Genomic DNA, 25,175 nt, shown 5'->3' on the forward strand with positions numbered 1-25,175 from the left:
GTCTCAAGTGGTTTTCTAGGAACTTCCCTATAGAATACGTTTCTAGAGTAGTAGATGGCTTTGAAGGGTGTACTTTACGAAGTACAAATTACTCGAGAAACACAAGAAAAGCGTGAATATTCTTTAAGTCGAACTTCTAATCTTGTATTACGAAATATGCGATATTTACGAATATTCGACACAGAATGACAAGTGTGAGAAATATAATTGTTCGTCGGTTGAAGAGAAATGAAGATTCGTGATCAATTAGCGAGCACGGGAGGAGAAAGTCGGAATTTTAATAATTTTGATAGAAATCCCCTTAGAACAGGGAGGAGAGAAAAAGAACACACACAAAGACAAGGTTTCGATAGTAAGGGATGTCTTTGTTAACGCGAATTCGGTTGACGTTTACAACGGGCGTATCAGCGTTCCAAGGCGACAGAAGAATTCAATATGGCCTAGGTCCGAAATCGCCTCCTTGGAGAATGGAATTACATTTCCATTGTGTTTCAGGCATTCGCATTTGAATCATACGGACGACTCCGCTTCGCCGTGTCACGACGACCCACACCTAAGGCATCCGAAGAGACCCTTTTCGTGTGGGTGCGTTGATGCTCACCCCTTGTCGTACAGCCAGTCGGCCCACGAGAGAGCGGTCAAGAGGTCCCGCGGAAGCGTAGAAGCTCGCCATAAGTCATCCGCCTTCGATATTAGCGACCGGGCACACCCCCATACGACCCTTCGCCAACATATCCTTCTGTTCCCTCTAGTCCCCGAAGTCCAGTTTCCCATATTGATATCGACTAACTTTATACGCGTATATATAGAGTCGCGCACACGTGGACCGCCATAGACCGGCCGTGCACTAACGCGAGGATGGCCGATAAGAACCGGGTATTAGTTGGTGTCGTCGGGACCCCGGAGAGCCATTCATCTCGCATTTGCGAGAGAGAATAGCACGAAAAGAACGCAGCGAACGAACGTTGACTTTTGTGGATAGACCGGCGTTTACTGGATACAACAAATACATATAGCGCGTACATACACACGATCACGGTCGGTACACCGTTACTAGACGGAGAGGGAAAGGATAAGAGAATGTATTTTTCTTTGTTTACCGTCGCGACGTTTTCGGCCTCATCGTTCCGAGCCAAGCCAGGAAAAGAAACGGCGCTCACCGGTCACCGGGGAACGATTCCTCCGCTCGCAAACCAGCGTCCCGCGGTAATATGTACGACTACACCGACATCGACCGCTGCATTTTACGCGTCCCGGTAGTAATATCGCGGCAAAGTTTGTTTTTATAAATGTTTAAGCCACCGCGGAGCTTGTATAAATATACCTGCGGATAAACGCGAGCACGCGGAGTTGCTTATTTGTCGAGTAGTAAACTAATGAAAATGAATAAATGCATAAGGGAAGAAGAGTATTTTTTTTATCTATATGCGGAGCATACACGTGCGCACACGTGGATTCCTTTTACGTATGACTAAAGCACGGTAAAAGTGGCATTATGAAAACCTATATATTTTACTCCTGCAACAGAAATTACTTATCTTCCTCGAGACAAAAGCGCCTCGAGCAGGCGCGTCCTATATTCGCCTATTATGACATTTTTCTTTCGATTTAGAGCTATCGGTAAGTTACATTCATCCTTGGCTTCCTTAGAATCACGTCACGTCGGAAAGGAACGTACCGAGTGCTAAATGCTATAATTAAAAGAGTAATTACAGGAATTTGTGTTAACGACTTTTCCGGAGCATCCGGATGACGACGCTTCGTCTTCGTTGCTTTACGACGCGATTAAAAAGTTCTCATCCCGATAGCTCCTTCGCTCCAATTATCGGCGCATCGTCTACGATTTTATAGTCGATTGGTTTAATAAAAAAAAATTGTATCTTTAAAAATCTAGTGAGATAAGCGAGGAAGCTTTTATAAATGTAAACCGTCAAACGAATAATTTACGTGTTTGTCCCCCATTTCGTCAACATAGTACGAAAAGTAACTTTAAGCTGGAATCGATAAGACCGGCGTAGATCTCAGCCACAGGAATTATGCTGCTGCTTCCCAGCATGCACTCGCGCACGAACAACGCATCAAAGCTGAATTCCGAAGGAAAACTGGAGTATGCACGACAGCCGCGCCTCGGGCTGCCGCAGGATGACGCGATTTCACGTACCCACGGTAACGTAATAAACTGATGGATTAGGACGAGGCTTGGTTGGTACGTCGACGTGACGGCACTCGAGCCCATTAATTCCACTTTACCTTAATTCCGAGACGTAACGTTCGATCCCCGTGCCCCGTCATGCAGCAATCACGGTATTCTCACGATAGGACGGAGTTATCCGGTAATTATCCGGTAGCTGAGTAATCGACGAGGCGAGACCTGCCAGGGCTAAAAGGGCGATCAATTGTGACAATCGTGAGATACGATCATTTTCAACGCGTTCGTAAAAGTGGCGAATTATAAACTTTGGACTGCCGAGAGTGCGAAGAGATATAAAAGCAGAGGGAGAGGGAGAGGGAAGGAGAGAGAGGAAGAGAGAGAGAGAGAGAGAGAGAGAGAGAGAGAGAGAGAGAGAGAGAGAGAAATTCGTGGTTGACAAACCTCGCGGTCATGCCGAACTACACAGAATTGTCCGATGTGACCTTTAAAGGTTAATTAGATTTGGATCGCGTTAATGGCGTGGACGTTAACATTTCGTGCACCATTACTACTGAAACGCGATATATTCGGAATCCGGCGTGTCGTAGAAAACAATGAACGAATTAAAACGCGTAGCTTAGTAGCGCGCGAGTAATGTAATGCAAATTAATCCTTTTGAAACCGAACAGGCAACGATCAGTCGACAATTCATTCAACTTATTCATTCTCTCGAAACTTCGTGTCGCTTAAAATACAATAATTCTGCAAAGATTCGCCGTACAAACTCGTCAAATGGTCAATCCGGAAGAGCCCGGTAACTCCTACCTCGACTCCTACACGTTTCGATATTAATACATCTTCATGTATTTTTCCTTCCACTTCGACCGAGTGTCCGCCTTAATTATCCCGTCAGTTTGCCCGTATCCTCCTATGCCGTGAAGCTCGTTCATCTCGTTCTCTGTAGCTTCCTCCTAACTTTGCGCGCTGAGCCTAGATGAAAACGGATTGCCTTTCGTCCGACTGTATTTCCACTTACCAAAGTGATATTAATGGGCCGCAAACGACAACAGTCTGTGTGCGCGCCTTCTCCAATCGGCCGTTTCTACCGAGCTACGAAACGAGATAAGAGCAATAATCGCAACGAAAACTATCTGAAAACGGATCAGCGTTATCGTTGCGTTCACGCAAAGTTCGAAAGAAGCGGGCGAACACATGGACCAAATATGGTAGAATGCGTTCGAAGAACATAATCTTTCCGCCCTAATGCTTTATGATTCCGGAGCATAATAAAGTTTTCTCTATCTACCTCTCGGTACTCTCGCTTCCCCAAAACGGCGAAACGTACGCTCGCGGCTAAGTAGCTTACCGCCGTAACTGCGATTCAAATTGGCATGCGCCACTGCCTCTATATGGTGCGATGTCTTGAGCGTTAGTAAGTGGGGCAAACTCTCGGAGGACGTATTCCGCGAAGTAACGCAAGACTTCCTCCTTTGCGTTGTTATTACGTTCGATAAATCCCACTTGCTTCCGCGCACCGGGAGAAATATGCTGTACCCGTTTAGTTTGAAGGCAATAACACGATCGCCTGATCGATTGTGTTACGCCCCAGTATATATTATGTATGCGGCATTATTTATAGCAAGTATATATGTATAATGTGGAAAGAAAAAGAGAAGGCGAGTGCACAAAGTTAAACGTATAAGCAAGAGTTAACGCTATATGATCTTATTTTTACGATCAGCTAAAGCTTAAAAAAGAATAGTTAACCAAATAACATTATAATTTATCAATTTATAAATTTAAAACAATTTATTCTACAACATTATTAACTTATCCGATCGAATGATTTACCCTTTCTTCGTAACTACAGTCCTACGTGAAATATCTATCGAAATCGATATATTCATTCTCCACTCGACGCGCTCCAACCGGAACTATTGTCATGCCTCGACGGTCACGATACAAAAGTCATCATTGATCCATGGCCAGAGCCAGCCCGTGCATACGCGTCGGCCGCACAGACGGACGGCGAGGACACAAAAGTGGGACAATATTGGCAAATGAGACGGTACATTTGCCGGGCATTGTCGAGAGGCGTCGGGGGGTTGACTCTGGGAGAGCGGATGGACGGCTGGAATGCATCGTAATTGCGCGCATTGTTTGATCCGTACCAGACGACTCCGAATCGACGCCCGGGTCTACCAGCCTCGTGGCCTTAACTTCGTTTCGAGCGCATCGCCACGACGCACCGCCCGCGCCCGCGGGCGCGGAGGAAGCGAGGCGTCGATGATTTACCGGCTCTTTTTCCGTGACGCGCGTACGGTATCTTCCGCCGTTTCATCTTCCACGACGGATGAGTCACTCGTCGTAATGGACCGTGAATGATTATTAGTAAGAGGCGATCCCTCTTTTCGTCGTTTCTCTCCTTCCTTCTCGCCTTTTTTTATTTTATGAACTCCCCTTGGTCGCTACTATGCCGCCCGCGTAGCGGTGATTTCTAAGAAGTCGACAGTAAGACGGGGATTAATCTCACTGGAATAAGATTTTAACTGAGAGAAGCTCTCGATTGCAGCTACAAGGAAAAAGCTGAAGATATGGCCGAGGAAGTTTCCGCAGACGGATATTCTATTTGATTCAACGTCGTTCGGCGAAAATAAACATTTCGATGTTAATGAGAGATTTTTAGAGAATTACTAATTTCTATTCGAAAGTAAAATCTAATTTATACGAGCACACAATCCAAATGTTTGTTGAACGACCGTCCAAATCTTCCGTACACAGAGAAATTGGAAAAGTTACCTCGAATCATTCGCGCGCTGTCGAAAATAGTATATTACACTACAAGGGCCGAAAGTTGAATTTTCGGCCCTGCGCGTCATGATGCCCCGAGGCGAAGCCTTAATAATTAATCACAATTATTAAGAAAACTTCTTCCTCGTCTACGGATTCATCAGATGACATATTGTTCATTTTTGCTAGATTATTGAATTGACTTTAATAATATTTTAATATTTAATTAACTGACGACAGAACAATATTGATGACTATTTTTAAGGTTAAAGGGCGTTAAGGTTTAAGGTTATAGAGGGCGCGCGTGTACTTCTCACAGGGAGTAAATGTTAAACTTTCGTCCCTGCTATTAGGGACGAAAGTACGTACTTTCGACCGAGGTATGAAGAAAACAAATTTTTTTTAAATAAATTCTCGTCTCGATATCCGCGCGGTAATCCGGATTCGGGTTATCTCTATAAAGTTTCATTACATTCAATAACAGTTTCTCTTTCAACGTTTTCGCCGTAACCGTAGCTGACCCGCACATTTCCTGCACTAAAACCAACTTACCGCGAATCACTCCAACTATTCGCCGCAGTAAACGTCAACAGCGGGGCATGAAGATACCGTCTCTAGAAATTGAATTCCACGAGAGACCTCTTTCGTTGCTCCGAGTCGCTTGATTTTATCCGCACAATTATCAGCTTTGCTAGTCGCATTTAATTCCTAATTATATTTACATAAAATTTACGTCAATTAGTGCATTTCGTCGATCATGATTGTATTTTTTTACTTTTTTAATGTATACATGTCTGGCAATCGATGTTTAGCGATCGTTCGAACGATTTACGGTTGAAAACGCCGCAATTTGTTCCTTATCAAAGCGCGTTGCTCGCAACTGCAAAAAGCTCGTCTCGAATACGAAAGAAGCGGGTATATGGCTCCGACAGGCAAAAGCGAAACTGCCCGGGATCGGTGGCGCAACGCGACAGGACGATACGAAAGAGACAGTCCATAAAGCAAACGAGCCACGGTCTTATCGCCGGGTCCATCTGTATTCACGGCATTTCTGGCTTTATCTCGCGAGAATCGTCCTTCCTCTCCTTCTCTCATGTACCTACGTCGTTACAGCTCGCCTCCGTTGAACGAGCGACTTATATCTCGCCCGTCTGTCCTTTTCTGCGTTTCTTCCCTCTAGCTTCCTCGGAAGATCGCTTGCCGGGTTACCCGCTTGCCCGTACCGTCACTCCATCGCATCAGCATCTCTGTTTTCCACTCTATCGCCCCGTCACATCTCTGCTCTCCCCCACGCGGCGTCCCTATTCTTCCTCGTTGTGTGTCGCGGACTTTCCTCTTCCCTCCTGCATCTATCCTCTCTCTCCTATTATCGCACCCGCTCTCCCTCTCTGCGCACGAGAAAAAGAACGGAGAGAAACGATCGTGGCTCGAGATGGAAAGTCTCGCCGTCGCCCATCTCTCCACACGGCTAATCCCTCTTTTTTCTCGGCAGTCATCGGTTGCACCGGGTAGTGCCCTCGGCGCACGGTACTCGGAGCGAATGCGGCTGGATAAAATCCGAGCTTCAACGAATGATCGGACAATCTTTCACTCGCTTACGTCCTCTTTTTTCTCCCCCTCGGCATGCTCGTTGGCACGCCCGCGGAAATACCCGCGGCGGACATCGGTATGACAAATATCACGGCACGTTGGTGCATTTCTAATGTCGCGCATTCATTCCCAGAGGTGTGACCGTAACCGGAAGATGGATGACCCGGAACACGGAACAGTCACGGAGTTTGTCTGTATTTATCGCCGGGTTCACGCGCGCTGGAGAAGACCACCGTCGCGCAACGTCGTGACCCGCGGTACAACGAAGTTTGGCGATACCGCGGTTATACGCTTGCCAACGCGCGTGGTAACGCCATGCTCCCCGTGGGACTTTCGGTCGAACGTATCACCAAGATCGTGAAAGGATCCGAAGTAGATAGAATGGCGCCGCGAGTTATCGCGGCGGAAACTATTGCGGCAATTTCATACTCCGCGAACTCTTTGTCGAGCCATCCATGACGCTTCGGAAGCGGCAGAGGCACTCCAGGGAATGTTCATCCCGGTAATTTCGGTGTCGTCCTTCCAGTTCCCTCTCTATTCCCCCCTCCCGCTCTTACAGCAGTTCCTATCGCAGAAGTGGAGCATTGTCCCACTTTCCGATGAAAGGCGCTCTTAGAGAGAAGCACATCGAGAACCCCCTCACACATTGAAGAAATTTTACGATTAGATCGTCAAAATCCTCGACCCGCTATAGATTCGTGTTCAACCGTGATCGACCTCTCGAATGATAACCCCCGGGACCGGAAGGAGGCCCGTGAAAATTCACCGAGCGTAGAGAAAAACCGATTTTCAGCCAGTCGACCAGCTAATGCACGGATTTAACACACGATGCGTTGACTCCCTCGGCGGTGTAAATCGGAGTTGAGAGAAGAAGAAGTTCATCAAGAAGAAAGACGGAACATCGATTTCTTTGTTGTAGCCTTAGCGAACGCTCGCGAGAAAGGTAACAGACAAAGAGAAGAGAGAGAAGAAAGGGAGTTTCTTCTTGCGCATACGAGACCTCCCGTATGCGGCATCCCAACCAAGCCGGTCAGACCGGTACTCGACGATCGTTGCCTGGCGTACCTGCGGGCGAACGTTCGCTCACGCATTCTCCGCGCCGCCGGTCCATTCGTAAATTCACTCCCGAGACAGCTTTCTTTTGAACGCGGCGCGCCGAAAGCGCGTTTCGAATACAAAGTCCTCTTTCTAAATTCGAAGAACGTTCAAATCAGTTTAATTTGCCTCCTATAAAAACCACGCAATTAACACTTCTGTACGTACAGATAATTTTCATATAGAATGAAAATCAATATATATTTTATCAAATAAACAACCGTAAACCGCCGAATTATTATTTTACACTTGTGTGGATATATATCTTCAATGTTATTTTATTTTATAGTTTCACGCTAAATTTATTTTATGGATTAGTTATCATCCGGCTTCAGATTTTATTTACGATCCACACAAAGCGCGCCACACGTGTTATGTGTATGTACAGCGGTATAATATTACAAAATATTATTTTGTTTTAATAAATCCTTTTCGTTCATGATACATTACGCATCCGCAGCGCCGGCACGCGGTACCCCAAAGGATAAATTATTGCCGCCGTAATGCCTCACGTATTACGATCTGAAATCGCGATTTTACGAGGCATGACCATGAAAGAGGCATTACTTTTTCATTCGCTCTATGTTCGCTTTCTGTGCCAGTACTTCATGCACGCCCATTTCGCACGATTGCACTCACCGTACAAATCACTGTCCATTCCAAAAACGGATTTAAGCGGGATTGAGTTATTAATTTAAAATTGGTCGCCAATTGCCGTCCATTTACGGAACGCGCAAAACGTCCCGCGAGCAAGTGGGATAACCAGTTTTGTCACTTTCCTCAGTCGATATGTGTGTTGTCTCGAACGAGTGGGCTTCAATGCCAGTCAGTCCACATTTTGATGTCTTTATCCAGCCGTTCACGTAACATCAATGACGTCAAGCTGTAATCTACGATAATTACAGAAGTCGAGTTCAAAGAGCTGCGTTTTAAATGGCTGATTATGGAATAGAATCACCGAAGATGCCACTTCTTTTTTACACAAAAAGATATATATACATATTTAATATATTTCTTAAAAAAAAAAACTTAATAACAATTTAAATCTACTTGGACTTATAAATTAATTTGAGTGCAAGCAGATCAGTTTGATATCTCAATTTATATTTAGCTTGGAGTTAACTTGCTTAATATGACAACGCAACGCATATTTAACAACGTAGCTGACCGTTGATGAATTAGTCGAAGATATCATGGGGTCGTGCATGCATGTCGGTTAAAAACATGAGTAATTACGGGTGTGTATAACAACATCCAACGATACGGGATTAATTAATAAAGCGTGTATAATCCCAGATGTCGAGAAATTAACTTTTCCATACGGCAGTCTACGCATATATACACTAATATGACTAATAGTAACGGATATTCCGTCATACTCGTAAATGTTATCTCGATGTAACTCTCGACCTCGATTACATAGAATTCGCGGAAAGCGAATTATAATTAGGCAAAGAACGCATTAAATAGCGACAAGTAAATTATTGTAAGTGTAAGGAGAAGTGGATGACCTACTTTCGTGGATATTTAAATATAAAGTACGTTGCATATTTAGCTGGCGGACATAGAGTGCCGCGTTCAAAATATCGATTGGCATAGTCCTCGTTCAGCAACGTCAATTCCAACGGCATTCCATATGTGTTTTCCAGGAAAAATCTGTGCCATTCGAGGCTGCTGATAAGAATGCAGCGTTAGAGGAGATACGCTCCACAAAATCCCGCCAGATTCGACGAGAGACGATAATCTAGCAGTTTCGCCATATTCGCTGACGCTGAATGAAGAAAGAAAAAAGAGATTGGGTACACGACCCTTGCGATGCGCGGAAATCGTATCGATGCCCGCGTGAATAGAACGGATTTTACTGCGAACTGCCAGAAATCCACGAAAATTGCGATTCACTTCGGCGCGTAATAATATCGCGGCCGTATTACCTCCTCGCGCTCTTTCACTGGATATCTTTCACTAGGTCAATCGCTTGAAAGAGCTCCATTTCCTACGTGCACGCGTCTCCTGTATTAGCAGCGCTTCGCTCGTGTGCTCTCGAGCCGACCAGCTGTTCGTTCAAAAGTTCAACTTTTTTGTCTGCTAAATAAAACATCCATCTTGATCAGCGCCGAGACAGCCGCCATTAGATTTGTAAACGTACATAACGAAGAGCAGCAATTACAACGAGCCCGACGAGAACTCCTCCACATGCATAATACAGATCGTCGATCGGCACAGATTATTTCGCCTCTCACGCCGCGCCGACAGATAAGTCCACGGGACGGATCGGAAGAAGCGGAGATAGACGATACCGTGAGTTACCTGAATCTATTATTCAGGAACGTCGTCGGTTCGTCGTCCAGCTGCTTTTCAGGTTGCGCAGCTTGTTCTAGGTTGTTCATGGATAACCGGATAACTCGCTTGCCAGAGGTTCGCACGTTTATACCTTGGAAGTGGCAGACGTATACGAGATACGTACGTTGCTAGTGAACTCTCTCTTTCTCTCTCCCACCCTTCCGTTCGCGCCGACGGTAACGACTACAACGAGGACGACATCGTTCTCGCCTTGCTCTCAATCGATGGTCGGAGAAAACGGCGGATATCGGTTCGGCCGTGGTACCGCGCGTCCGAATGCGCGTTGAAAATTCATGGGTCCCGATGGTAAGCCCGTCGAAGAACAAAATCGATAGACGCGAACGAGTTGGCGACAATTTTTCCGATCCGGCGCCGATCGATGTCAAAATCGATTTTAACGATAACGTTCCCCCGGAGTGCCGCTCCGAACACAACTTCGCCTACGGTCCTTTATCTACCGCGAGATTTTATAGCGACAAACTGTCGATATGTCCCGTGTTAACCGTATACGGTCATTCGTCGTTAGCAAATTTATATTTTACATTCTATCCAACTTAATTCCATTAAATCTCATCAATAATTTGTCTACTATTACAATTTTACGGTGATCTAAAGAATAAAAAAATATGAAAACTGAAAATATACATAAATGTTCGATAACATATAATAATTATTGCATTTTCACGATTCATTATTAATTATTCTGTGTGTGTGTGTGTGTGTTTACTACTACTAAGAGATATTACACGTAACGGAGAATAGCGTTCATCGTGGTATCGGGTTTAGTTAACATCGCGAAACGCTGCATGCATAATTAAGGAAGATTTGCACGGATTGATATCCATTCCTGTTCAGAGATCGTATCTACGGCACTATGGAAAAGCTACTGGTGTTAATGTATGTGTGATCCTATTGATCCACATAACAGCGACGAACACGCGACATGGAACACTAAAGAGGGAGGCACGCCGACGCGAATAGCGAGGCAGGCAATTTCACGACGTAAGAATGCAATTACGAATTAGGTGGCAAAACACGGGCACGGCATATTTCTCGTCCGATGCAATCCGACGAGGTCGCGTGTTCGTCATTTTGACGACCGTCGTTCCGCGCTTCTCGTCCACGTGGCGCGCGCGCGCGCTTGCGACCGATTGTTGTCGAACAGGCGGTGGGAGGATTTAATTAAGATGTTAATTGGAAAATGGCGAGGCTTAGTTCCTTCCCGCTGTGAAAAGCTGCGACGATAACGACCGGCTTCCCGCCGACGATGATCCCTGACCTATAGCACGCTCGTTTGTTCGCCCGGGCCATCCATAAGTCGCGTTGCCGCGATTACGAATTTTCGAGGAAGAAAAGGAAGGAAAAATTGCATTCCTCTCGCGACGGTGGCGTTCTCTTCGTCCGGATCCTTGGTCGGACCGAACCGTCCTTTAATCCTCCGTTCTACTCGCGCTCGTAGCCCTTCGCAAGAGACCGTAACCCTCGGCGCACCCTTATCTGTCGCCGTCCCTCATTTCCGCCGCACACCGTACCGCTGCTGTTTTCCCTGTGCCTTCTTTTTCGCGTCGACGCTTTCCCACATTCCGCGCTTGAAGATTTTTTTTATCTTGTTCGTCGCCACCGTATATATATAATGCGATGGCCGGTAACGATATGCCTGATGATATATATTTGCGCGCACAATTCGTCGGACAATTTGACTTTATCGCATTTTTAGCATACGTGCGCTTTTGAAAAATGGGAGAACAGTTTAAAAATTTTCACCTACCAAGTCGCGCACACGGCGGAAAAGTAATTTCCGCTTTCGCGAGAAAACGTCACGTCTTTCCGCGGCACATGTCACACAAATGTTACATGGCAAAAATACTTACTAAAAAAAAGATAAAAAAGATACAGATAGATTAATGTAGAAAAGAACGAAAGACTTAGCAAGTATCTTTAATGTATTAAATATGTCGGGCGTGATAGAAAAAGGAAAGTCTACAGAACAAGATGTTCCGTGAACAAGATACAATATAAAGGAGGCACATCTAACTTGTGTAACGAGATAAAAACTCCAAGGGGAAGCTTCGTATATACCTCCTCCGAATGCTCGGGGACATCGCCGAACACGTGACAACATTTTTTCCCCTCGCTATCGCGATTAGCGAGAGCCGATTCGGAGTGTATTCTATTTTGCCGTCGGGAGACTACTGCAGGAGCGGGAGATCACCCTTTCTTATCGCTGATTGACACGGATTTCGCCGACAAAAAGCTCGCGCCACCGATATACTCTCTAGCGGGGCTGTGCGGACATCGCAACGTCCGATAGCGTCGCGCAGTGATTGATACACGTGTGTTGAACACACGGCGTGATTGATGCTACCAATCGACGTCAATATATGCTACGGAGTTATCTCTCTTTGGTATCTCGCGCAGGGGCGCTTACTTAGCTTTAAGCGATGCATCGTAATATTGCAATATCAGTTACGTATATCGGACGTGAAGAAGATTGTAGTTTCATACAAAATCGATGTTATATACGATCGTTGGAGTTGCGGAAACTGTAACATATAATCTTTCGGGAAATATCAATATTCATATTCAAAAACACATTATACACGTATCGCGTGTTGTTTTATATTAAAATTAAGATTCATAGGAAATTTACATTGATTACGTGCCGTTAAAAATAACGTTGCGTTTATTATGCAGGTAAATTTATATATGCAACAATAACACATATGGAATTAAAAGCGTACGTGCGGCTAGATTTAATTGAATATTCTAGTATCTCGTAAGAACGTATGGTAATAGAAATGTTTTGTAAAGGCAAATAAACTGGCCTTAACAAAGACAAAAAACATCTGCGAGTAAAATATCATTTGTGAGTAAAATGTTATGCAGCAAAATCAGCCGCGCGTTATATATTTCGTTCATTCCAGAATATCGCGGATTACACAATATAGAAAATACCCGTTTTGTATTATAGTATTTTGAAATATGCAGATATAATGTAAAATATGCGAGTAATATTTGCCACATCAATTTTATGCAAATTCACGTTTCTCGTATGTATTCTTGTTCGCATACGTAATGTTTCATTAAATGTTATTATGATATTGAAAAAACTTTCGAATAATTAGATATGCATTCGTGATTGATATTCCATTGATCGCAATATTTCTCATTATTTTATTTCTTTATTTCCAGTTACTCCTATCTCAAGTGCCAAAATTTATGATTTGAAGTTAAACATTGCATTTGAACGAAATGTATTTGAAAAAATTTACCACAAGTAACACGTTTTACAGAAATTATTGAGACACTTAAACATTTAAAGATACAATCATAATCCTCTTCTGCCAAGCAGAATAGATTTTCTCAAGGCAAGAATCAAGAATGGACCGTAGTAGAGCACCGTTAATCTATTGCCATAAGATCGAACGATATGTCGTTCCCGGCGCAGCAAGCCTCGGGAGTGACCCAGGCGATGCGATCGCGTCCCGGCATACCTAATTGCCAATTATAATCCCAATTAATTAGAACAATCCCGAAATGGAAGTGCACGCCCATTAACGAGAGCCCGCGCGCGGTGCCGTTGGTCTTGGCCGTTTACGCGGATGGCTGCGTAATAATTCGGGCTCTCCTGCACCCGGATTATGGCGGCACGGCTATTTTCGCGATAAAGCTCATTTCGTTTATAATTGCTTCGACGCGCGGAAAACAGCTGCGCTTCCGAACGAAATGGCGAACTCGTTTCGCCAACTACTTTTTCGCTAAAAGCTTTCCCACACGAGCGAAGTATCGTCTTGACGAACTGTGGCATTTTATCGTATCACAGAAACTTGATTAAGATCATTTCGACAATACGACAGAGAATATCCTACGCTCATTTGAAGTCACGTCCATAGTGTTTTCTCCGACCTCGTACAGTTGCATTGTCAAAGTGACGAATGATGAGAGAAAAGTGCGGAAACACAAAAGTTGTGGTGACGCTGCAAATGCAGACAAATCGTTTTGAAATAGGTACATAGCTCGCAGCAAATTGAACTTCCCGATAATGAGCTTCGGAGTTAACGATCCGTGCACATTTTGCATTTTTCGACGTTTTTCTATTATGTACATGTTGTGTTATTACTGCGCATCATTGTCAATCTATATTATTCAAGTGGTTCGCTCGATGGCATACTTCCGCTCGAGCTCCACCGTCAATCGATCGTCTTCCAATAAAGCGAATTAAACGCAAACGTTAATCATTCTTGTCCGTTTGTCGGAACGAGCGAGCGATCAAAGGAACAACGGCTTGAAAAAGAGCGGTCCTTCGCATTCTACTGCCTCGTCCCGCCTAAATCCTCTTAATATCGTTCTAAATTCCGTTCAACAGTTCCGAACTGGAGAGCCAATGTAATATCCCTTTGATTCGCCCTGCGCGTCAGGGAGCGAAAGAATCTTTGCGCAATTTTTCACGAACGATTGACCATGTGGATTTTTTATTACCCGATCCTCTTGCAGATCCTATCAAACAATCTACACAGAGGCACGAGGTACTGTAACTTCGTGCCCTTGAGACCTATTTATTTTCTCAGAACTTCGAACAAGGATGTACTTCGAGCGTTTTTCTATCGATAAACGTCGCGATTTTACCTCGTATATATTTCGGACAGACAAATGTATACTTCTTACGCCCAATGGAAAAAGCGCGCGAAGCAAGACGCATGCGGCTGCAGCAGATTTCTCTCTCCAAGTTACTACGATGGCTCAAAGTCGAGAGAGAAAGGATCAATACGTATACAAAGCAACCGACGTGAAGCGGTTGGCGGTGCCCGACGTGTCCTGGGCCGCGTAAAGGAAAACGGAAACACGCCGCGGACGCTGAGTCTTCCAACAGCCAATCGTGGAGTTTTTCTTCTACTCTTCGTCGCGTTCCGTTTTCTCGCGGAAGACGGAAGGCGTCGAGCGAGAGCGAGAAAGAAAAGGAAGTTTTCTGCTCCGTTAAATATAGATGCCGCTCCCGGGCCCCCGCTTTCTTCTGTACCGCGAAAGAAGCTTTAGGGAGAAAAGGCAGACGACGATGGTGTTACGTTTTCAATAAAACCTGCCTGTAAATAAATCTCTCGCGACGGAGACGCGCAACGTTCTGCCAGGGTTTCGAGGATGTTTTTCGACTCGTTCTTGACTTCGAGATAAAGATTTGTTAAAATTAAACATTTATTTGTAACCCCGGAGCAAAGGCCACATAAGGAAATAATGATCTTTATAAAAATAATTATATATTTGAATTTGATAAATTTACTCATGGACCAGATACAGCATCAATCTGTTGCCAACATAATGCATTCAACTTTTTTGCTTGATGAAAAGAAGCCATTTTTAAATGCAGTAGACTAAAAATGTCAATTAAGATCATTAATTTCGGACAGGTAAAGCGCATCTTCGGGTTCTGCAATTCCAAGTAAATATTTCAGTATGAAGAATTCTCTTCTCTGAGGTACTATCAAAGCGAGTTCGTCAACAATTGACCTCTCCGTTGTTCCGTATGACAAAAGAACCAATTTTATCGAGCAGAAAAAAAAGAGATAGAGAACACCGCAATGGGAAGGTACGCGTCGATCGTCCTGTCTGTTTATAGGCGCTCGACAGCTGGTCGTGAAGTGGACAAGCGTCGCACGAAATGGAACGCTATCAATTCGGGTATCAAGCGACGCGCGTGATAGCGAATGGTAAAGCAAATATTTAATTCCAACGGCGTGCCGTGCCACAACGTCGACCGTCGCCTCGGCGGATCGTCGTCACATCGTCACCGCGCGCAGGTCACCCGCTGTTCGCTCTCATTTCGGTCCGAGCGCATCGCAAATCAAGCCGATAATCGCGCTTTGAATATGTAACGCTCGTGATGCATCGCATTGTGCTCGTAGCGCAACGCCACGATTATGACGATCGAAACTTAAGGTGGTCCTTTCGTGAGAACAAGTATTAGATAGGTACCTAAAATTGATATATGTTAAATATACAGTAATAAGGGGCATGTGTACGAAAAATCAAGTGAGGTTACCGACACTTTACAAGAAATAAGTCATTCTAAATATGCGTTCGCGGAGCGTGCCATTGTCATTCTATCCTTGTTTACATCTAATGAACGAGAAAGATAGAATGATGCAAATCGCCACGTCCGAGGTTTTCAACGAATAATACATGTACTTAGCGATCAGATGAATACATTATTCATGTCTTAAAATATTCCCTGAAGTTTCCGGATTTCGTACATACCTTGAAAATAAGAGCTTACCGAATGTTTTGCTCTCTGATGATATATGAGGTTAAATAAGTATAGTGGATCCACGCGCATATTGCTTTACTCGTACTGTCATGCCTGACCTAACCTAAATCGAGTCCAACCGCACTACTATTGTGATATTTTTTTAATTAGTAAATAATTAAATACGATTAAATCGTGTGTGTAAAATCATGTTATATTATTATAATTATTGGGATGTTGTGTAATGTTTGTCAATATGTTTGTTTTCAATTACCTCATGACGGACTGTTACTTGACTAGCTGGGTCCGCGAAAGAACCACCTTAAAATACTCGACAGTCTCTCTGTATTTTTCCCGCTTCAATCGTTATCCTGGGCATTGAAACAAATTCGCAGGTAATCTCGTACTTTAAATTATTTACTCCGCTATCGAATCGTAATCGGAGTCTGGGAACTAAACGTTGCCAAATGATTCCAGTCAATTTGAATGCAAAATTTCATTAACTTGGTCCTAGGATCGTAAATAAACTTCGTCGTACAATTATAAACTCTTCGCGAAATAGACTGAAGGTGCAGATAATCTAATAAAATAATAAAGTTATTTCGACTAAATTTATACTCTAGTTCCTAAAAACAATCCAATCGCATACCGAAAGTGCTTCGCACCATGACGAATTATCAGGATTTGATTGATGGGACCTTCCGCGAGCGCTAATAGGTTGTTGCCCGTACCGCGCCAAACGGAATTGAAATTAATGATTTAATAATGCCGCCCGATGTAATTATTTATATGAATGCACTTTGATGGAGTGCTTGTCAACCGAGGCTGAATAATTCGCGATTGAAATGTGGTCGAGCCGCATGGTCGCATAAATTGTCGCGGAATCAACAATATATTCATCGCACTCGGTATAGTCGTACTGTTTGCACAATAACGTCAATATGCACACGCCAGAGAGAACCGCGTGCTTGCACGATGAAAAAATCTATAAGTGGACACGTTAAAATTTTACACATGAATGCCCGCCGGATACGTATTACACGGTCGTTAAATATTTAAGCGGATGTTTTTCATCGTCGCTCACTTCACATTTTTTATCACTTTTCATCAAATTTTCAAAGCATCCACGTGCCTGTTCTTGATCATGTAAAAGGTGTTTCGCTATGTCCGTATACCAAAAAATCATTCATTTTCGAATTACTCTAATTACATCGAGCGTTTTACGCAATTACGCGATTTTTGCAACTCTTGTAACGAAGAGTTTTAACAAATTTGCAAACATTAGCCCGCCGTTGAACGCCGGAGACGGCGGAGTCTCGCTATTATTAATAGAATTAATGGCCGCAACGCTGCCTGGGCACGTATACAAGCAGACACAGACTAATCTACCGTCGGATGCGAGGTGTGCTAATCTAGTACGGCCCGGGCTCTCCGAGTACACGGTGATAAGACGCAGGACGAATAGCCCACGGATATTCTATTACTGAACACGGATCATTCGCATCCTACGCTTTCAGCCAACTTCCGGTGAGAGCCCACCATCGGGATAATTATTGACTAACCTCATTATTCGCGGGAGAGAAACGCCGGTTTCTTGTCGGGACGGCACTTCACATTATTCCCCCCCTTCCCTCCACCCTGCACAGTCGAAATACCTTTTGACAAAAGGCCGGGCATCGCCGCGCCGCGCCGCATCGATGAAGCGAGCCCGTAGTTCCGCAGTAACCTGGATTTGCGAAAAGATTGCACAGCCCAGTGGCCTGGAAAGAACAAACGGCGTCTGCTGAACCGTGCTCTTCATCCAGTTTTCCCCTCTCTCTGACTGCGCACCATCCTTCAACAGATCCGTACATCGATGCGCTGACTCTCCATTCTGGACTTCCCTTCAGACATTCTGATTTTCGCCTCACCTGCATCCTTCCGGATCGCAGGACCGTCCCCTCCTTCGGGACTTCAACGCGAAACCGATTCACTTCCCTTTAGTCGTGACTTCCTAGCGAGGGTAGTAAAGCGACTACGATTGAAATCGAATATCGCTTTGAGGCCAAAGAACCTCGATCTTGCATAAATTTCGACCTCACTATTTTTCTGTTGCGATAATCATAGCTGATGATTATCGAGTTACTGAATATTTCACGTTGTAACGTATGCTAATTATACTGAAGTCCGTGAAACGTTACAAAAGAAGGAACGAATGGAAACCGGACGTTCCGTAAACCATGTGTCGTGAGAATTCCCGCGAACTTACAGATACGATCGCGCTCTTTGCGTTGGCCGTCCATTATACATTCGGTGTGCGTAATCTTTATACGCAAGATAAAATTAGCTTCATTCATAAGAATATATTGGTTAAAGAATTCCGCTTATATATTCACGTAAACTTTATGATCAAGCCAGGGACTCTATCAAATTATGATACAATCAGTAATCAGGTGGAAAATAGAAAGGATAATATTACATAAATTTAACGCATCGTTTCACCTGCCCGTGCAATTTCAATTTATTCATCGAATGGGGCTAATATTAAACATTATATCTCGCCGATGCATAATTCACGGATGACCGTGCAATGCTAATGACACGCCCCGAAATACGAGAGCGCAATTCTGGTAGAGTAACGAAAAGTACGAACACGACATTGAAGAGGGCACGTCGTTTTTCCTCCCAAGAACGTAACTCGGAGAGGTGAAACGAAGTCATCGGCGCTTCTCTTTTTGTTACGAGGAACACGGGAACATGGAAAAGAGAGTCTACGTCGGGAATATATACGCGATCGAGTAGAGCCACCGCGAGTATCCTGTAATCGTGGCGAGGCGAACGAACATTCCCCCGCGGGAGTCCTTCGTCAGGACTTTCCTCTTTCGAGGCGTGAAGACTGAAGGAGTCTCTGCTCGATTCCCAGATCGCGTTTCAGGGAGATTCGAACGGGCTAAGCGTAATCGATCGCCGTGCGAACCGATGGTCCGTTCAGTTTGAGGAGTGAAAGAGAAGACGGATCAGCTCTCCCTAGGAAAGAATTAAGGGCCGTTGTGCTACGGTGATCATTATAAAGAGACCGTGGTAGACTGTAATTAATCGGGACATCCGCTTCCTGAAACGTGTATCGCCGCGCTCGAAACACTCAGTTTTAAATTTTATATTATCTCAGCCATATGAATATTGAATTATATGAAATTATTAAAAAGTGTTGCGCGACATTTCCCATTTGTCTAGCTTACAAGAAAAATTCATTATTTGATAAACTAATTAATTAATATAAGAGACGCTTTTTAACGTCATGTAAATAATGCATCGGTTTGTTGTTGATGTCTTATTATTATGCCTTACTGCTTGACACATTGAGTAAATATTCGATGGCATATATATGATTATATATTACTCAAGTCATGCTCCGAGACATGCCTGCAGTGTCATTTACATATATCGATCACACGAAACGGCGTATTCTATAATAAACGTGCCACAACGTACTACATTCATTATATTTGTGCATGAAAATCTAGTCGTTCTTTTACAACGTAGCATTCGGATAAAAATTTAAAAATTAAATAACTTCTACGGACATAAAATATTGCAAATAAAACAAAAATAACACATTTAGAAAAAGAAACCATTATAAAACAAAACTGATATCGTGGCCCGATTAATTTTAATTTAAACTGGTTGTGGCCCAGTTTGATATCCGAGTTGTGCATCTCTGTTCCACATCAATTTTCGATGACATTGATAAATAGCGTAAAAATGTATGAAAGTTCTTTTTATAAAATAGAGGGACATAAAATACACATATTACACATGCTATATTGTGTCGCGATTGGCTCAATTACGGATACAATTCGAGCTACTGATATTTGGAAACTCTCGTCCGGAATGAAATATAATAGATTTACTTTACTCTCATTTGATGTTCTTATACATTTTTATAAATCACAAACAGAAACCAGAGCACGCGAACCGTCTTCCGGTTGATCCTATCGGGAATAGTATTACAACATGCCAGCTCACGAGTCATTTCCTTGCATAATTCGTGTAATTCGTAAAGAATAAGGCTGGAGAAAAGCACCGATCGAAACACATACGCATATGTAATACCGTAATTTCGAAAACTGACACGTGAGAATTTGTTACATTTTTGTTATTTTTCTCTATTCAGAGCCACAGTATTATCTCCATCTGAAGCTGCATACGATGAATATTAATTCGCGACGACGTCCGGTAACCGGCCATGCATGTAATATTTTAAATCTGCGTATCTTCCGGCCCGAAAGCGCAAAACACAGCGGCGCGGAAAAGTTTATTCAAATCGAATGTATCGAAACCGGCACGGCGCGACGGCGGACCTGATCAGCGAGATCGCGATACGCGCTCGTCACTCCGAATATATGAAATCGTTTTTTATGCGCGCGTTATATGCACGACTGCGTATATATTTATCGAGGCTACAGATCGCGCGTGCAGTCCCATCCGGCTTTCCGGGATTTTTGAAAAATCCGGCAAAAACTCGCTTGCGGACGGCACGGAGGACTGTTCAAACGCCCGCTGGCAATCTCGATAAATGGCGCTCGAACGATTCTCGACCTGCCGACTTGCTGGCGGAGCGAGCGCGATCGCGCCCTTCTCCCCGCCGTGATAAAAAAAGTTTCGCGATCAAACAGCCAGAACGTGGCGCGATTGACATGCACCAGCATTTCGCTGCAAACAAATTTTTTTTTTTTTTTTTAATTCTAAGCGATAATTCGCTCCGCTGACTGTGAACGCATTAAGCGACGCGTAATCCGCGGACCGCGAACGGCAGTCCCATACTAATGCTCGCGGCTTTACGATTTTTGGAAGAGCGATAAGTGGTGATTCAATAATCGTATATATATTCTTCTATTCATTGAAAACTGTGATTTTGCGAGATAAAGCTGTGTTCGTGTTAAATTTTGAATAAAGCGATAATCGACCGCGCTTAAATCACAACGACAAGACCTAACAATGACGTCAAAAGCTTATATTAAACAATGATTTCACATTATGCCGCAACAAAAAAAGAGATGCCGCATACCTATAACATCGTTACGGGGCAAAGCCAGGAATGTTATTCTTGGATCGGTTAAAACTCTTCGATTAACTTTCTCGCGGTCTGTTTTCAGAACGAGCGTCCTCTGGCAGCGAACCAAAAATGTGCTGCCGCGCACGCCCTGAGAGATCCACAGCTCGACTACTACCTTTGATACTCTAGACCGAGTCCAGGCTCAGCATCCTTCCTTTGAGAAGCAAAGGGAGGAAAAGAACATCGAATCCGAGATGCGTTCGACCGCGCAAATTCATCTTGCTGCTCTGAAGAGAAATTCTCCGCGTCATCTGATTCAAAGCCAAAGCATTTCCACCCAATTCTTGATATACGAATAGTCTTTAAATTGAATCAGAATTTATCGGGAAAGAAATAATATAATTATAGAAAATATATATGTACTTTTTTTATCGTTACATACAGTTCAACATTATAGAAGAAATAAAAATAGGAAATTTTTATTTCATGAGAGAATTTTCATGCTAAAATATAAGAAAAATATCTTCTTTCAAACTGCTTCGGGTCAAAGTTCGTTGCGCTTTTATAATTACATTCAGAGATGTACAGCATAGAAATGTATACAATATATACACATTCTAACCGATGCATAATTAAAACAAAACAGAGCATGCGTGGAAATTAGTAAACATCAAATTGTGTCCGACTATGTATCCGTTGTTTATAAAAATAACACGTTACCACGTTCCATTTGTATCTCTAACTTGGACGACGAATAATATAAAACTGGCGCGCTGGTATCGTGAAAAAGTTATTGTTGCAAATAAATTTGCAAAAAGAGTTCGATATGTAATATTTAGTGTTTTTCTTTTAATGTTTAAATTAAGTTAAATGTATTTTGAATATACAAGTTATTTAAACTTCCAGTTGCTATGGGTAATAAAGTTTTACGAATAAATGAGAAAACGTTGCTTCTGATAAAGCTGCTTTAACCGATTTAAAGAGAAAGAGAAGAATTGCAAATCTTATTATCGTAGAATCTATCGTTAACGAGTTAAGATAAATATATCTGAAAGCAACCGCGCATCGGAAAAATGGGCCTCGAACTCACGATACAGAATAAGGAAAGAGATAGGAGTTGCATGAAGAATACCACCGATCGCTAGACGGGAATAATCACTTACACGGCAGAAGTAACCTACACCCATTATGATATCTAACACTCGCTGTCGAGCGGCCAGCAGTCGCGTCAATGATATCTCGTTTCCCCGCTGGAAGGGAAATTCGCGAATGCGATTGCACGCGAGCATGACGATGCATGACGTCGTTCAGTCAAGCCGTCGAAACGTATCGATAACATAGACCAGTCAAAGATAGCGAAGAGTGAAATCGCGAAAGTAGAGAGAGAGAGAGAGAGAGAGAGAGAGAGAGAGAGAGAGAGAGAGAGAGAGACACGTCGCAGTTTCTGTAACGCCTCCGGAGATTTCTTTCGTTCGGCCTCTCTCGTCGGGATAAACATTTATCAGCTAACGCGGTCGATTTCGAGAGAGCAGCTCTCATCCCGACGTCTCTCTTTTCCACCGTTCCTTCCGTACGCAGTCGGAAAAATGTAGGAGAATAGGCCAAAGCCATCGCAGTGACAGCGAATTCATAAATTTTATCCCTTGCCTCCTCCTCGCTCCTTCTTGCATACTCGAGATTCTCCGTCCTTCCTATTTACTCTTTCATCCGCCACTTCTGCTCACGGCAAAAACGAGTTTCTTCGAGGAGGAGGGCGCTCGCGAGAGGGAGAACAGGGAGTGAGGAAGGGCGAAAAGGAGAAAATGAGAAATCCGTAGAGACGTGGGGATGGAGTAGCGCGAGAGCGAGCGAGAGAAAGAGAGAGAGAGAGAGAGAGAGAGAGAGAGAGAGAGAGAGAAGACAAGATAGGCAGCTTTTTATATAAACGCTCATCCGTTATTACGTCGCGGAGGTCTCCGTCAGACTTTGTTCCTCGCAATATACAATTATACAATAATTTAAAAGCAAAGGCCGGGGTCGGGCTCGACCGTATTTCATTCTTACATCCCTCGCCCTACCCGCCACCATCGTTTCTTCCGCACAAGCTTCATCTCTTTCCTCGAGTGTCGCTTCCTCTTCGGGGAACACTACGATGCTACGACTGCGCTTCCTTTCCCCGAGATGCACGGAACGAAATACGCTAACTTTGATATCGCATAAGGAACGAAAAGGAACGTCAAAAAGCATTCGTGTATTTTAATCTTAAGTGGTGTTGAGATATTTCGTCGTTTGATATTTCGTCCCATCGAACTTAATAAGGAGATCTATAATTTGCTTCAATGATTAATCGCATACCTTTGTCCGTATCACTTCACGTTACATCGAAACGACGTTGGGGCCGTTGCTCTTCGACTCGACCCCTCTGTATCCTTTTGTATCGTTTATATCCGTACTACAAGTGTTCAATGGGATCCCCTCGTTTAGTAGGACCATCTTCGCCATTCATCCCCATAGAAACGCGAATTAAGAATTTCCGATAAGAAGACGTCGAGGGTAAAACATAAATGTAGACACGCGATTTAATGGCGTGTATGTGAGATCTCAAACATTAAGAAATAATAATCGGGAACAACGATTGCGTCAAACGGCAGGAAGATTGTATCATATTTACGTGTCCGTAAAGACTATAAAATAAAGCTATGGAGTACGTATATCTGCGCACATTGTATACGTATATATTTGTGCAAATGAGATAGTATCGACCCCCATAATTTACCAATCGCGTTCGTACGCAAAAAAGTTATTATTATAATTGTTACGAAAGAGAAGTCAATTACTACAAAAACAAGTTTTATCGTCGAAGAAGGCGTTAGCCATTAACCCGCACATTAGCGGCACACCCGAGTTACTTGAATACTTTTTTCCTACCCCAAGCTTTCAGAAAATGAAAGAGAAGATGGTATGCCGTCACAGCTGGGGCTGACTTTCGCGCGCACACACGTATGTACGTACGAAACGATAATTGGTACGTTTCCCGATCAGAAAAACCATGCGTGTGGTTTGCCTCCCTTTGCTGGAATGCGTACGAAAAGCTGAGTAATGACAGTAATTAATTAACAATTAACGTCTCACTGGGTTACGCGTTACAGATTTATTAAAATATATCTTAAGACAGCGTTGTTCATTTATTTGTCTAACAGTTGTACGAAAAATCTCCGCGCTCTTTCAGGAAAAAAATCAGCGAATCCATCGGTCGTGATTTCGAGCCATTAGGTCGCGCTCACGACACGCTCGTCGTGAGGATGGATGACTCTATCTGTCGCGCATTAATCTTCCCGACTGATCCGCACCATAGTCGGAGTCTCTTCCATGTAAACGTCGATTGAATAACGTGTCGTTCGGAATGACGAAGAGTTCGAATCGTGATTTCAAGTCGAGTTTCACGTCGCAACTATAAATCGTGTCGCTGAGAATCGCGTTGTTCAACTTGAGACCGGAAATATCATCAGACCGGGTAACGTTCGCTTGTGTCGGTTAAAAAAGAAACACCGCGCTATAGGTGGATTGAAACACGTGTCAGACGAAGAGACTTGGAACACATTTTGGAGCACACTCGAAGGTATTCGAGTCGAATGTTAGTTAAGTGGATTTAATGCGGAGAATAAATGGCTGCACATACAAGAAGAGTTCTTCTCAATAATTTGGAGCCCGCGCAGTTTTGTCTGCGGTAAATTCTTAAAAGACTCTATAACGACGAGTTGGTACGGAGCTCGTAATTAAAAATTAATTGGAGTTTTCCGACATGCCGTGGCAGCTCGTACAATTATCATCGTTATATATGCGAAAAGCGGAGGATACGCAGGCAGTAATTACGATGCTGATTGATCGAAAAACTTTTAGAAAGTTCGCAATTATTCATCGGAATTGTTCGAGCCGTCGTTTAAGCATCTACTGGCATATTTAACACATAATGTGGA

At 43.6% G+C, this 25,175-nt stretch overlaps 2 protein-coding genes across 4 annotated transcripts in view; one reads left to right on the forward strand and one right to left on the reverse strand.

Moving 5' to 3' along the window:
* Positions 1 to 23,828, forward strand: part of LOC143893828 (uncharacterized) — a 203,448-nt gene extending 179,620 nt beyond the window's left edge. Inside the window, exon 5 of one of the 2 annotated variants that reach the window (XM_077399566.1) lies at positions 21,320 to 22,191. In XM_077399566.1, coding sequence (XP_077255692.1) covers positions 21,320 to 21,371 — 52 coding nt within the window. In that variant the 3' untranslated portion in view covers positions 21,372 to 22,191. Of the gene's footprint in view, positions 1 to 21,319 lie in introns of both variants that reach the window. The other variant, XM_077399567.1, reaches the window with a different exon arrangement.
* The window catches only part of Sema2a (Semaphorin 2a), a 320,164-nt gene that overhangs the window by 85,414 nt on the left and 209,575 nt on the right, over positions 1 to 25,175 (reverse strand). The gene's annotated exons all lie outside the window — the stretch shown is intronic.

This window comes from Temnothorax americanus, unplaced genomic scaffold, assembly GCF_048541705.1.
Source record: "Temnothorax americanus isolate GAGA-0224 unplaced genomic scaffold, ASM4854170v1 Scaffold13, whole genome shotgun sequence".
Classification (NCBI taxonomy): Eukaryota; Metazoa; Arthropoda; class Insecta; order Hymenoptera; family Formicidae; genus Temnothorax; species Temnothorax americanus.